General features: G+C 41.7%; 1 protein-coding gene across 4 annotated transcripts in view; it reads left to right on the plus strand.

Moving 5' to 3' along the window:
- Positions 1-13,567, plus strand: part of SMG7 (SMG7 nonsense mediated mRNA decay factor) — a 53,598-nt gene that overhangs the window by 17,287 nt on the left and 22,744 nt on the right. For all 4 annotated transcript variants that reach the window (XM_069862311.1, XM_069862313.1, XM_069862312.1 and 1 more), the window contains exons 2-8: positions 4,023-4,054; positions 5,307-5,424; positions 6,346-6,478; positions 9,192-9,363; positions 10,186-10,257; positions 11,252-11,402; positions 11,734-11,869. In XM_069862311.1, the coding sequence (XP_069718412.1) occupies positions 4,023-4,054; positions 5,307-5,424; positions 6,346-6,478; positions 9,192-9,363; positions 10,186-10,257; positions 11,252-11,402; positions 11,734-11,869 (814 nt within the window). The remainder of the gene's footprint in view (positions 1-4,022; positions 4,055-5,306; positions 5,425-6,345; positions 6,479-9,191; positions 9,364-10,185; positions 10,258-11,251; positions 11,403-11,733; positions 11,870-13,567) is intronic.

Below are 13,567 nucleotides of genomic sequence, written 5' to 3' on the forward strand. Positions count from 1 at the left end.
TGAACACCTCCAGGGATGGGGCAGCCACAGCTTCCCTGGGCAGCCTGGGCCAGGGCCTCACCATATATGCTTCCTTATATCGAGCCTAAATCTGCCCCTCTCCAGTTTATACCCACTGCCCCTTGTCCCGTCACCACAAGCCATAGTGAACAGTCCCTTCCCAGCTTGCTTGTAGGCCCCTTTCAGGTACTGGAAGCTCTTTAGCAGAGATGTGTGTCTGTAGAACTGATGCCGTCTTACAGGTGCAGCATGGTGTATGCAGAACTGAGAATTTGTTGTTATGCATGCTCTGAGTTCTAACAGAAGTGAAGAATATAGAAACGGAGATGAGCTGATTTGGGGGAACGGTGAAATAGATCCATTTGCTTAGTGATCCATGAATGGAGTTTCAAGTCAGGTGATGATAAAAGAATTAGAAAACTTAATTTACAAAGGTCAATGTTTTAGCCGACAAGCAAGATGTGATGGTTTGGAGTCTATTTTCCAAATGGCTGTTGTGCAAAGCATCAGGAGGGTATAGGAGGGAGGGCTTGGTGTGCATCAGGGGGGCCTTAGGCTGGTATTTCAGAATCCCTCTGAGCTATCACCAAGCAGTAGCGTGATTAACCAGGGAGACTGTGTGTTCTTTTCTTGTAGCATTTTAAGAGCAAATGAAGTGGACTTGTCCTGGTGTAGAAGTGTTAAGTGGGACTATGTGATCTATCAATGTACCTGTCAGACTCTGTGTGATGGTTTAGATACCTGAAAATATGTATGGGAGAGACATCCCTGTATTTGTGGGGTATCCCTACAGAGGTGTTTACCGGTGTAAGGGGAACAACTTGGTTTCTTTTTCTGCTGAGGGAAAACTCAATTGATCAAGAATAGTAAAAACTTGAAAACGGAAAACCAAAATGCATCTGTCTTGTCTTCCTTTGCTAAATCCAGTGGTTCATTCCAGGGTAAATGCAGTGCCCGAGTTCCCTGAGTTACTGCAAAACAGGACTTTACATACTGCCAGGTTCTTAAGAGAAGAAAAGCTTCCTTTGTGAGTACATAAATTTTAATATATTGTCTTTAGAACTTCAAAAGAAAGCCTAGACTGCTGTGTTTCAAAGTTTTGAAGCTTTTCAAGTATTTGACTAAAGTGAAAATTCCTTTAGCTGTAAAACTATTCCACTGAATTGTGTGGAAGGCTTTTGTATTTGAGTTTTGCGTTCCACCAAAGCACGGGGCTGAGCTGATATTTGGTTAGGAAATTATAAAGAATAGCTATCACGATGTATCAAGCTAATGGAGATGCTTGAAATGCGATTTTTGAGACTGTAGTTTGTACTTCTTTGGCTTTGGACCAACAAACTCGGGGAAACTTGACTTGAAGACTGAACTGCCGAGTCCAACTGGACAAGGAGGTACTTGAGAACATTCTTGATAAAACGTGTAAGCAAGTTGTACCACGTTTGCTGGCAGGCAATGTATTTTTGGACCAGAATGAGTCATTCTAATGCTAATTCAGTATCAGGCAGTGCAAGAAAAATAATGTGGACAAAAAGGCTTGTTAAATGCTTGACAATATAAGAAGCAATTTGCACAGTTGGAAGCATTTGCCGCTACCAGTGAGCTCCGACTTGTGCCCACCAGGAGTCTAAGTACCAGCCAGGGTCTACTCAAGGAATGGGCAGTGCATCTTTTCTCTTATGATGCTAATAATTTGCCACTGACGCAGAACAAGTTTGGTTCCCAGGTTTTGCTTCCCCCACCTTATCCTGGCTTAACCACAGTGGATGCAGCTCTTTTCCCCCCAAAACCAGCTTTCCTTTAAGAGAAACAGAGCATGCTAATGTTAGACCTGCTTTACTAATTCCTTTGGCCTCTAGGCTGAAATATTGAAATAACTTCTATACATTTTGTTAAAAATCGTTGTGATAATCTCCTTAGTGTAGCTTACTGCAAGCTTATAAAATATAAAAGGCAGTTTTCTTTTTGTCTAGTGCACAGATTGGAGCTAAAGGCTCTCGTTCTGTAAGCCCTTGAGAACAGTTTTCAAAAAAAGGTGTTCTAGCAAAGATCTTTTGGGTGAAAATTTAGGTCCAGCTGTGTTGGGCTGTTCTCAGTTCAAAGAAGTCTGCACAGCTGGCAGATGTTTAAAAAATGTGAGCGCAACAGTATTAAGTTGGTTGGCGACTCTGAAAACAAAGGCTTCAGCACTGTAGCAAACAGACTTTCCCTCCTGAGCGGTGGCATTTCTAGCTGCCGCGTCAGAGCTGCGCAGGATTGGCTCTGCTTTCTGCTTGACTGGACTTGCAGGTCAGTGTCGCAGAGGCTCCCGAGGCGAAGCACACAGGGGAGGTTGCTGTTCTGCGTCGGCTCTTTGCTGTGTGGGGACAAGATCTGCACTCTCCCACCCTGACAGCTGCAGTGATGGGCAGGGCATCGCTGAGGTGCCTTTTGTTACCTCCACATGGATGCAGCAGAAATGTTTCTTGGGTTTCGGCTTTCTCAGGACATGATATCTGCAATTTTCCTTGCTTGTCTGTCAGTAGTCATAGTTTATCTCTTCTCCCAGTGTTCCCTGCTGTATTAATGCCTTCTTGAAAGAAATAACTTAAAAGAAGTTCTCGTAAATAGATTACATTTGTGAAGGAACATGCATATTTATTTCTGGCACCAGCTAAGGTCGTCTTAGCTTAATTAAAGCCCTCAGAGCATCCTGTTGCTTCCTGGGTGGCACACTGTGGGAACTGGTGAGTTGGTATAGATTCTTCTTGCATTTAATAAATAGAAATTTAGTGAAGGGACTTACCAGTATACATGATGCTGTTACGATATCTGTTTAATCATGATGTGGATCTCAAAAGCTTCACCGTAATTTGTGCCCAGTAGGTAGAACCCAGAACAACCTGAAAAAAAATTAACAGTTGCTTAACTTCACGTTGGCAGGACAGAGTGTGTGCTTGTGTCTGAAGCCTTTTCAGGTGATGCTTTCTCCTGGTTCTCCAGTCTCTCCCAGGCTGGCATCTGACTTTCATGTTAGTCACAGTGTGACTTACATCTAGTTTTTCTGCTGAGGGAGGCAGGTGGAAGTGGGTATGCTGAGAGGATTCCATATCTGCAAATATCCTTTGCAAATACACATAAACATTTGAGTGTAGCAGAGGGAAAGGGACATATTCTACCAAAACCCAGTTGCACCAGGCAGCCTTGTGTCCCTCCTGCCTCTGCCCACTATTAGTTCTAGGTCAGTCAAACAGGCCAGCGGTGCTTCCCCTTGAAGTTTCATGTAACACTGACATCATGCTTGACCATAGCATCTCGATCACCTGCTCCATCCAGCCATTGATGAGCATCCGCAAATATTTGTTGAGGGCTGTGTCCTGGAGTTCCTTTGAGAAGCTGTTTGCCAGCCTCTACCACCAGTGGGGATTTGCAGAGGGTGTCCAGCGAAGGGCGGGTAGCTGGTCACCTGCGGCTGCTGTTCTTTCTGTATGTTGTTTTTTCTTGAAAACTTGGTCAAGCCATGACCTTAGGGACATGGTGCAAGCAAGAGAGGTAATTGGGGAAGCAATAGGCTTTTTAGTGCTGCTCCTTAAGGAAAGCTAATGCAGCCCAGAGGGGCAGGAGGGCTGTAGCAACATGCTGACAGGGACTGGTGGGAGTTTGCTTCGCTCTGTGTTGGCTACTGCATTTCACACGTGACAGCTTAGAGTTACTGTCAAATTCCCAGTTACAGGTAGCAGGTATCAGTAGTGTTGGTGGGATGCTGCTGTGGCAAAATCTTAAAATGTAGTGTAAGGGTTTTCTAGTGTATATTCTTTCTGAAAGAGGCTCAAATTAAGCAGGGAAGAGGGAACAGTTGACTTGTGTTATGATATGAATTAAAGAAATTGGTGTTAAACAACAGCAGTTGTGACCATGTAGGTTATAGGCAGCCTCTACAGAGCTGGCCCATTTTCTCTACTCACTGTTGCATGAATGTGCTTTAGCATAATTCAATTATTTTGATCAATCGGTTTCTAATTTATTGTTTTATTGCTTTCTTACAGGCAGGCAGAAGTCTTGAAGGCTGACATGACAGGTACGTGCCTTTATTATACAGTTGGTCTTGCTGCTAATACTTAATTCTTGGTTTTAATTACTTCTGTGTTCCTTATGCTTATTGTTCCTAAGAATTCTCTGGAAAGTGTGTGTTGTTATGTTGAAGGCTTGTCCTCTGTATATAAATAAATAACACTAACAACTGTGCCCTTCTCTCCTCTGTCTGAAAATACGTGTATTTTTAAAGTTGATTTTGGGTCTTTTAATGCATTTGGAGGTGGAGGTAGCACCCCTTCTCCTCTCTCGTTGTATTCTGCTTCTGCGGATGAGAGAGAGCCTCCTGTCCAGACTGCTGAAGGAAATGCTGTACTTGGATGGTTTTGAGAAACCTGGATGATGGACATGTTGATCTCAACACTGCCACATGTTATGAAAGTGCAGCCTATAGATGCTATGAAGTGCTACAAGCTATGTTGTAAGCTGTATGTATTTATAAGAAATGGTTTAAATCAATGTATCAGCCATGCAGAACAAGCAGCTTGCATAATGAACTCATGTTCAACCTCACTTACCACCTTGGTGTAGTACACATGGCAGGTTGGTGTGGTCTCCGTAGGAATGTTAAGACTGCCTGGATCCATCTGACCCAGCGGGAGCATCTATGCCATCAGCAGAACAGTCTTCCTGGGATGGGCCTCATCCATCCCTTGTGCTCCTGCAGCCCGGGCTCAGGTGATGTACCAAGCATGGGAAATTGGACTCTAACTGGAGATAGCAAGGAGCGGCATTTGCGTTTGCTCACAGTGATGGGAAGCAGAGGGCTACTGAGGAGTTAGAACACAGCCAGCATACAGTGATACTTCCCACAGTGTTCTCCTTGGCCACAGGATCTGTCCTGTTTAGCATTCTGTGATGGATTTCTTTTCTGCTGCTCTGGAAATGCTTCTGAAGTCATCCAGTGACAAGGAGTTCTGCAGCTTAATGGCTTAGGGAGAATCGCTTCCTTCTCTCTGTTTTGTTTTCGTTACACTTGCCAGCTGCTGTCTCTGTCTGGTTATGGTGTTGTAGGAGACCGATCAGGTAACTGGTGATAGTTAATCCCCAGTCCCTCTGTAGTTCCTTGTATTTCACTGTTCTGATGAATCTTTTTAAAGCAGGTGTTTAACATTGTGTTATCTTAGACTGTACTATCTTATTTCCTTCAGTAGGCAAGTGAAGAATCTGTTGGAACAACTCCCTAAGTTAGAGTATTACAAAAACTGTTGTGTCTTTTTTCTTTTCTGTTGGCTTAGATTCGAAGCTGGGTCCAGCAGAAGTCTGGACGTCCAGACAGGCTCTACAGGACTTATATCAGAAAATGCTGGTGACCGATTTGGAATATGCTTTAGATAAAAAAGTGGAGCAGGACCTGTAAGTACCCCAATACATTTCTGTTTATGTAATCTGGGCTGATGAGCAGGAAACCCCGAGACTTACAGAAAAGTGATTGTATCCTATGAAATGGTTGTCTTATTTCCTTTAAAATGAGAGCTGCGCTGCAGATGAAACATGAGCTGCACTGCAGAGTCGATGAACAGCGTTCAGCAGTTCATATTTTGCCTCTGGCAATGAGTAGCAGCCCTGTCACGCAGAAGCGGGTGAGCAAGATGGAAGGGAGAAAGCTAAGAAACATCAATCTTCTGCGCTGTCAGGGAGGAGCTGAGGCAGGGTTTCCAGAAAGGAGGAAACTTGCCTGATGTAATCACCTGGAGCTTTAAGCAAGGTCTAACAGCAGTTGAGTAGCTGCCAAAGACCTTACTTTAAGAAAAGTTCCCCCAGCCAGGGCTTAATGTGCTATAATCACTCGGGTATCAGGGCAGAACCAGCTGGGTTTTCTTTACATCTTGAGTCTGTTCCCTATTATTTAAGATGCAGACATGAGTTGTAACAGGTTTAGTTAAGAGAAATGTGAGTCTTCCAGCACTGTGGGAAGCCAGGTGAGCAGGCTGGCTGAGTTGTCCTGTCCATGTCCCACTTAGTGTTTTCAAAAGAGAGCTGCCTAAACCAAAACAATTGCAAGCAAATCTTAATGCTGTTACAGCATTAGCTATGCAGTATAGGATTGGTTTCTCTAGCTGAGAAGTGGGGAAAAGTAATTCTTCTGTATTTAACGTTATTTGTAATCTGAATGTTGCCTGAATTTGAATATATTTCATTTTCCTGTTTGATGCTATGTAATTAAACAATTCTTTCCTGTTGCTTATGCTACCTGCATTGACACTTCCAGAGTAAAAACAAACAAACAAACAAAAAACCAAACAAACAAAGCAAACCCAATTATTTCGTTTTCAGTTGGAACCATGCCTTTAAAAATCAGATCACAACGCTACAGGGTCAGGCGAAAAACAGAGCAAATCCAAATCGGAGCGAAGTTCAGGCAAACCTCTCTCTGTTCCTAGAGGCAGCTAGTGGCTTCTACACACAGGTGAGTTTCAAAAGACACGTTTGTTGAAATATATTTGTGTGCTTCAGCCTTAAGCTGCTTGCTTTTGCCTTCTTGAGCTGGTTTGATCTGAATCATCCAGCTATTAAGAGGTGTAGCATTCACTGGCTCTCCAGTTCCTCTTGAAGCCATTCAGTCTGGTCTCTGCAGTGGTCTGTGGTGAGCAATTAAGTATTTTAATTGTAACATCTAACAGAAACAACAGCAAAAAACCCCACCCAAGCCCATCAAGCATTAACTGATTATTTCATTGTACTCTTAGTTATATTTTTCCTGCTATTCTCTAAAAATTGCCGTTCTCATTACTGTGCCTGGATTCAGGGGCTAATGTCATAATTCCCTTTTTTATTTTGAAAAGCCTGAGACTTCCTATATCCAGCAAAAAAATGTAGACTTGGTTTTGGCATTCCAGAACAAAAATACATGGATAATTCCAAAATGCAGTTACACTGAGGATTTGCATGATGGCTTAATGTGTTGTGCTTTGTTCTGTGTCCCGTCCTTGTAACTCCTGATGCTGATGGTGAGCACGGAGTTAATGTTTTCCAAGAACTGTCTACATGCATACCGCATGTGTGCCTGAATACAGCTCTTGTTTTCTGAATAATACCTAACTTAAAAGCACAGCTAGGCTTTCTGTATGCTGTTATCTGGAAGCAGAATCCTGCTGCGGGTCTGTTTTATTTGGAGATAGTCTCTTCCCAGCTGGGAGAAACTAAGCATGGTGAGCACTGAGTAGATATCCCCAAGAGTCTTGTGTTGCATCTGCAAACTATAATGCCTTGCTGTTTTTTTTTTTTTATCCAGACTTGCAGGCTTTACAAGCACATCTTCAGTCTTAATTCTGTATTTGTCTCAACAATTATTTAGAATCACAAACTTCATTTGTGGGAGCTTTTCTTCCACTTAAGCTCTTGAGCTCAGTATCTTTTGGATGTTTCTGTTAATTGCAAAAGGGGTGTAATTCCTGTTCAGTCCTTAGTGGCAGGTTTCCAGTGTTAGCTTTCAGATTGTAGGTTATGGAGAGCAAGAGTTGGTGTGTGATAATGGCCTCAATAAAGATAACTTGCCCTTCTTTTCTTTTTTTGCCCTCGTTTGGTGTGTACTTCATCAGCATTGTTGCTGCTGAATCCTCTGCCACAAATAGTGGTCTGACCAGACTGTCATGACTAGTTTGGTTGGCTTCAGGTTCCTACAGACGCAGTGGGTCATTCTGTATCGGTTCCTAGTCTCATTCTGAACAACTTGCAAGGCAACCACAGTTTTTATTTCAAGAACCTATGTGATTGTCTCTTTTCCACTCCCCCTTCGGCATTGTTTTTTGGAAAGCTGCTTTTTTGAAGCAGCCCTTTGGGCAGGCTGTGGCTGCCAAGGGTTTTCTACCATCTCCAGCATTTATCTTGCAAAAGCCTTGTTCTTCCCTGCCGCATATCAGGGAACTTTGCTCCTTTTGTGTGTGACACCACAGACTGGGTTGTCTTTGTCTGTTTGCTGTCACGTTAATCGTCCCGTTTTTAGCCTAAAGATTTTGCTCAGGGAAGATCCCTGTTCTCCAGCTGCAAGGCCTGTGTAAATGACATCTTTGAAAGAGAGCATGAATTCTCGTAATTCAGCTTGTTGGAAGATGTCAAGTTTCTCTTTTATCCAGCTTTTATCTGAGAGATCTCTCTCGTTTGGTTTCATCTACTATCTGAAAGAGCAAAAGGGGAAGGAGGTGTAACACAAATCTTTTCCTGCAGCAAGCAAAAGAACCACATCGCATGTTTAGCTGTTGACAAAGTGCATGTCTCTCTCAGCCCTAGGCTTTCTATATGCTGTTATCTGGAAGTGGAACCCTGCTACAGGTCTGATTTACTTGGAGACACAGTCTGTTCCCAGCTGGGAGAAAGTCTGTCAATTCTTATTTGCATTTTTAACCCTTCAACACAGCAGAACAGACACTTTCCATCGCTACTGGTTAGTGTTACTTTCCAGAGTATTTGCTGAAGTCCATTACGAAAGACATCAAAAACACTAATTAGAATTGGCAAAGTTCAAGATTATCTTCAGTCAGCTTCTGAGGTATTTGATCAAATCGCTGGTTCTTTGAAAGAATCTCACTGTTAGCTTAGCACAAATATTTACTGACAACCCAGCTGCTGAACTATTAGCCACTGTGTCACCTGCAACCTTGGTTTGGTTCAGGCTTCTCTGTAAAGTTTAAGTCAGGGCAGTGCTGTTTCTTGTGTTGGAACAAGCTGCTTTGGAGATTGAGTGCCATTCCTTTCTATTATTTTCAGAGAATGGTGTCACTTCATCAAGATATAAAAAAAGACTGTGCTCTTCTTGAGTGCCCTGTTTAAAAACACACACATCCCCCAAAGAAGAAAGAAACCCTCAACAAACCAAACAGAACCACAAACCCCAGCAAGTCTCCACTCAATAATTTTAAGTATCATAGGGATTGAGTTGCTTATTGGTTTGGGATACACAGAGAAGTAAAAGTTCTCTTTGTGATTCTAGGCAGAATAATGCAGCACGGAGCTCAATGGTTTCTGTATGGAGCATAACATTTAAAGTCTCCCTTCCAGTGACCTAGGCTTATTCCCTTTGAATATGTTGAGCTAATCCATTCCTCTGAGTGGTGCTGTTAGTTTTGTCTGTTTCATTGCTTTTCTGATAACTAGCTCCTACTAAACTGTACCTGTTTCTCTAGTTATTACAGGAATTGTGCACAGTTTTTAATGTAGACTTGCCATGTCGTGTAAAGTCTTCCCAGCTGGGAATCATTAGCAATAAACAGACGCACACCAGCGCCATAGTGAAGCCGCAGTCTAGCTCCTGCTCTTACATCTGCCAGCACTGCCTTGTCCACCTTGGAGATATTGGTGAGTTTTTGAAGGAAAAAGAGGTGGGACACAGTTCTCCTTATGTTCAGACCTCATGAAGGGGAATCTGTGCATACCCTGGGCAACTGCTCCAAATTTGTAGTGGTAGCTGATTGTATGTTTGGTGGTTGCTGTGGGGGGAAAGGTCTGGAAAGCAGTGACGTTAGTCTTCTCTAACGTGTTATACGTTAATGCATGAAGACAGTTAATCACTAGCTTCTTAGTGATTTGCTAGAATCTGTCTCCCAGTGTAGTGATCATAGAGTGTAGAATGGTTTCTTGGTGGGTGTAGTGAAATGTTGAAACTGGTCACTGTTAAAATAAACTAGTTGCAGCAGGCTAGTCTACTTCTCCATTTCAGAACGTTATTTTTAAGTATTATTTACTAAGGCAACAGTTAAAAATCCAGCCTTTCATAATGAACTCTTTTCTACATTAACAGGTTTATTTCTTCAAGTAGAACTGTGTGTTTTAGAAACTTTTCACTGGAATCTGCAATTGCTTTTATAAGTACCTATAAGTAGATTTAGTTGCTGATTGTGCAGAGAAGCATGAGAAATATTTGCAGCTCTCTGGATGTGATGCTGTTGGCACAGCATCTTTAATACGTAAGAACTGATAAGCTGTGACAGGAGGATATGAGGGAAAACAAGCACCTTAAAGTTCAGTGTTTGAATTTTCACGCTGTTTGTTGTAATTTTATGTTCTTCTGATGCTTATTTCTAAAATAAGTAAAATGTTTTTCAGGCAAACTGATTTGTATTAAATCAAGCACAGAAGAGTTGAATTCTTGGTCTTAGCTTGATTTTGTTGTTTCCTTAGCTCGCTATAGGAATCAGACCAGCCAGGCAGAGTCTTACTACAGACACGCGGCTCAGCTTGTCCCCTCTAATGGTGAGTCTGGGACACCTTTTACTTTCATAATTCCAGAGGAAAATTTGGGGTATTGCTTTTCTTGTGTGGCAGTTGGAAACTTGAGATTTTATATAAACCTCCTTCCCCAAACACACAAAACAATCATGCAACAAAGCCTGGCCTGTCAGTAAATCATTTAAACACTAGCTGGTTGCCTGATTTGTCACTTGGCTCTTTTTTGTGAAGATTTAAAACCAAAGATTTAAAAACACAGCTTCACTCCGAGGCTTTGTTACTGCTGCATTAACCGTGTTACATTTGTATGTTTTATAAAGTATAATTAATGAAAATTTGCTTACCACAAGCGTTTTTTTCCTTTTATTGTTTGTTCACTTGCCAGTTTGTAAAGTTTAGTAGCTAAAACTGATTTTTTCAGGTTGCTTATGGAAGTGAAGAGTTGCTGTAGTACAGAGATCTAGTTTTTAAGCTGTCAGCTTACAGTGATCCAAACTGTAGGGATGGTGAGAGAAGGATAAATCATGTTTAAGCCAGGCTGCGAAACCTGTAATTTGACTTTTTAGGTGGTTATATTCTAACTGAAAAATTCTCCATGTTCTATATATAGAAATTTTTATTTTATAGACATAAAATATGAAGAATCGGTCAGTTAGATTTGCCTCATGAGGTAAAACTGGCTAGGTTTTGTCCAACTAGATAAAGATAAATGTTGGTGACGAGGGCTTGGTTTTGACAGTATTTGCTTACGTAGACAGAAACCTTAACATTATCTTTTTAAACCCCCACACCAGAACAAAAAAACAGTCACCAAAAAGATGCAAAAGAAATCCACCACAAATGTGGAAGTTTTTCATTTGAGCTGTACTGATGTGAGGCTGGAGTAAAAGGTCAACAGGTGAATCTGAGCCTTATTCGCTGGAGAACTTAGGGCTTTGTGCTCCCTTTTCAAGAAATCATGCTTAATATGAAACCCAGCACGCTTCACTGCATGATAGCTTGCCTTTTTCTCCCTCAGGTCAGCCTTATAATCAGTTGGCTATTCTAGCGTCCTCCAAAGGAGACCACTTGACCACAATTTTCTACTACTGCAGAAGCATTGCTGTGAAGTTTCCTTTCCCAGCTGCCTCCACTAACCTACAAAAAGCACTTTCTAAAGCACTGGAAAGGTAAGACTAAGCATAATGTAGTTCTGCTAAAGGAAACTTCTTCCGAATGTACTTGCCTTGCCAGAATTTATTTGTAGTTGGTAGTAGAAACAGAAATTCCTCAACTCCCTTCCAGTCAGAGCATCCTTACAGATGTGTGAAATGAAGAACAGTTTGTCTGGGATGTTCCTGAGTGTGAACAGGGAAGGCAGAAACGAGTATGTTGGGCCAGTACAAAAAAGCATACTTGCATGGACATTCCTCCTTTCTTGAACTCCATAGGAAACGTTTGTAATGTTATCTGCAGTTGTGTCTAATTGCAAATGCTGAAGTATTTCTGTTGTGAATGTAGTCGTGATGAGGTGAAGACTCGATGGAGCGTGTCTGACTTCATCAAGGCATTTATTAAATTCCATGGCCATGTGTATCTGAGTAAGAGCTTGGAGAAGCTGAGCCCTCTTCGAGAAAAGCTGGAAGAACAGTTCAAGGTTAGTTCTAACAACATATTAATTAGTGTATCGAGGGGAGTATTTTTAGTAGCTGACTTCTGAAGTTACAACCCAATATTAACATTTTCACGTGCTAAAATACAGGAAGCTCAAGTAGGCAGTTCTGGAAGGTTTACGTTATGGCTCATGCTGGGCAGTTCTGTTGGCTTCTGCAAACAGTAGGATTTTTTTTCCCCCCTGTTTGTTGTGTTATTGGTGGAAATACAGGAGAAATCCATGACTGCGGTTGACTTTCTGCTCTTTAACCTGGATGATTCTTGGGTACCTGTGAAAAATACTTGATTCATCTGGCTCAGTTGCCTAAGGAATTTTCAGAGCTTTGGTTTTGGATGGCATTCATGTACTCCTGCTGGTTATTAAGGCTGCATTAAATCTGCCTCGGACAACTTGCCTCTCGTATCAGCGATTTGCATTTAAAAACAATGTTCCAATGCAATCTCAGTTTGTGTGTACACTACAACTATTCAAACACCTTTTTTCTGGAAAATTCAGGAGTACCCATTAGTTTTGTAGCCAGCTCATTGAATTGGATAATCCAGTAAAGATGGAAACAAAAGAGAATTTTATAAGTTATTTATACAAGGAAGTACAGAAGTGAACATTATTTTAACTGTTATGTGCCTTTTGGGAACTGCTCTGCTTCAGCATCTTCATTTGCGGAAAATGGGCAGCTTCTATGGTTGTGTTCAACTGAGTAAATGTAGTAGATACTGTTGGAAACTTAAGAAATGGGGAGGTGGTTGTAGCAATATAGAGAGTTACAAATGTTCTTGATGGTGCCTGTTGGCATTCTTGCATTGAATTTGGCCTCTAGAGCTAGGTCCAAACATTCCTTAAATAAAACAAACAATCCCCCCATACTGTGAATTTTATGAGCTTTGAATATGAGCTGCTTGAACACTGGGGGTTTAAGTAATGTTTCAAAATTAAATAGTCTCTGTGTGCTTGATGCTGGCTGCTGAACAAGTACTGCTTTTTCCACAGTTCTTATGATCAATAATTATGAGCATTTCCCGGGCATGTGCAGCTGTCTCATTTTTTCTGAACTGATCCATGGTGTTAAGAGAAGTAATTGAGTCCTGCTTCACTGCTTAGATTACTTCTTTGTATTATGCAACATAAGACCTTGTTTACTGGAGAGCTCCTCTGGCTTAGATGGGTTGAATATGGATGTGAAATTGGCTGGATGGTGCATAATCACGTTGTGTGGCTGGTTTTAGCCCTGGAGGAGAGTAGTGGTAGGGTTGGGAGTGTTCATCCAGGCCCATAATTCAGCTATTGATGAGTTTTTGGCTGTGGAGTGGTTCATGCCCTTAACTAAAAATCCAATTTGAGCATGGACCTCAGACCTTATGCCAGTTAATCCACTTGCCTCCCTGACTGTTGTGCCTGAAGATCTTTGTTGTGGTTTAAGATATCTCCTTTTTTTCACAGTGCTTAAAAAAAAGCATTAAAGTTTCTTTGCCTATTTTGAGAAAGGTGGCTCTTACTGCATAGTTACTGAAATGCAGTTGTGAAGAGCTTGCGCTATTTTAGTCCACCATAGCATTCCATGATCCCTGAAGTTGGATGTGGAATTAGTCTTCAATACATAACCATGCAGTAGTTATATTTTCCTGGAGTGTTTTTTCATGTGTCACCCTCTGTGCTTTCTTCTAAAGACTGAAGAATGCAGTG

This window comes from Phaenicophaeus curvirostris, chromosome 8 (assembly GCF_032191515.1).
Source record: "Phaenicophaeus curvirostris isolate KB17595 chromosome 8, BPBGC_Pcur_1.0, whole genome shotgun sequence".
Taxonomy (NCBI): domain Eukaryota; kingdom Metazoa; phylum Chordata; class Aves; order Cuculiformes; family Cuculidae; genus Phaenicophaeus; species Phaenicophaeus curvirostris.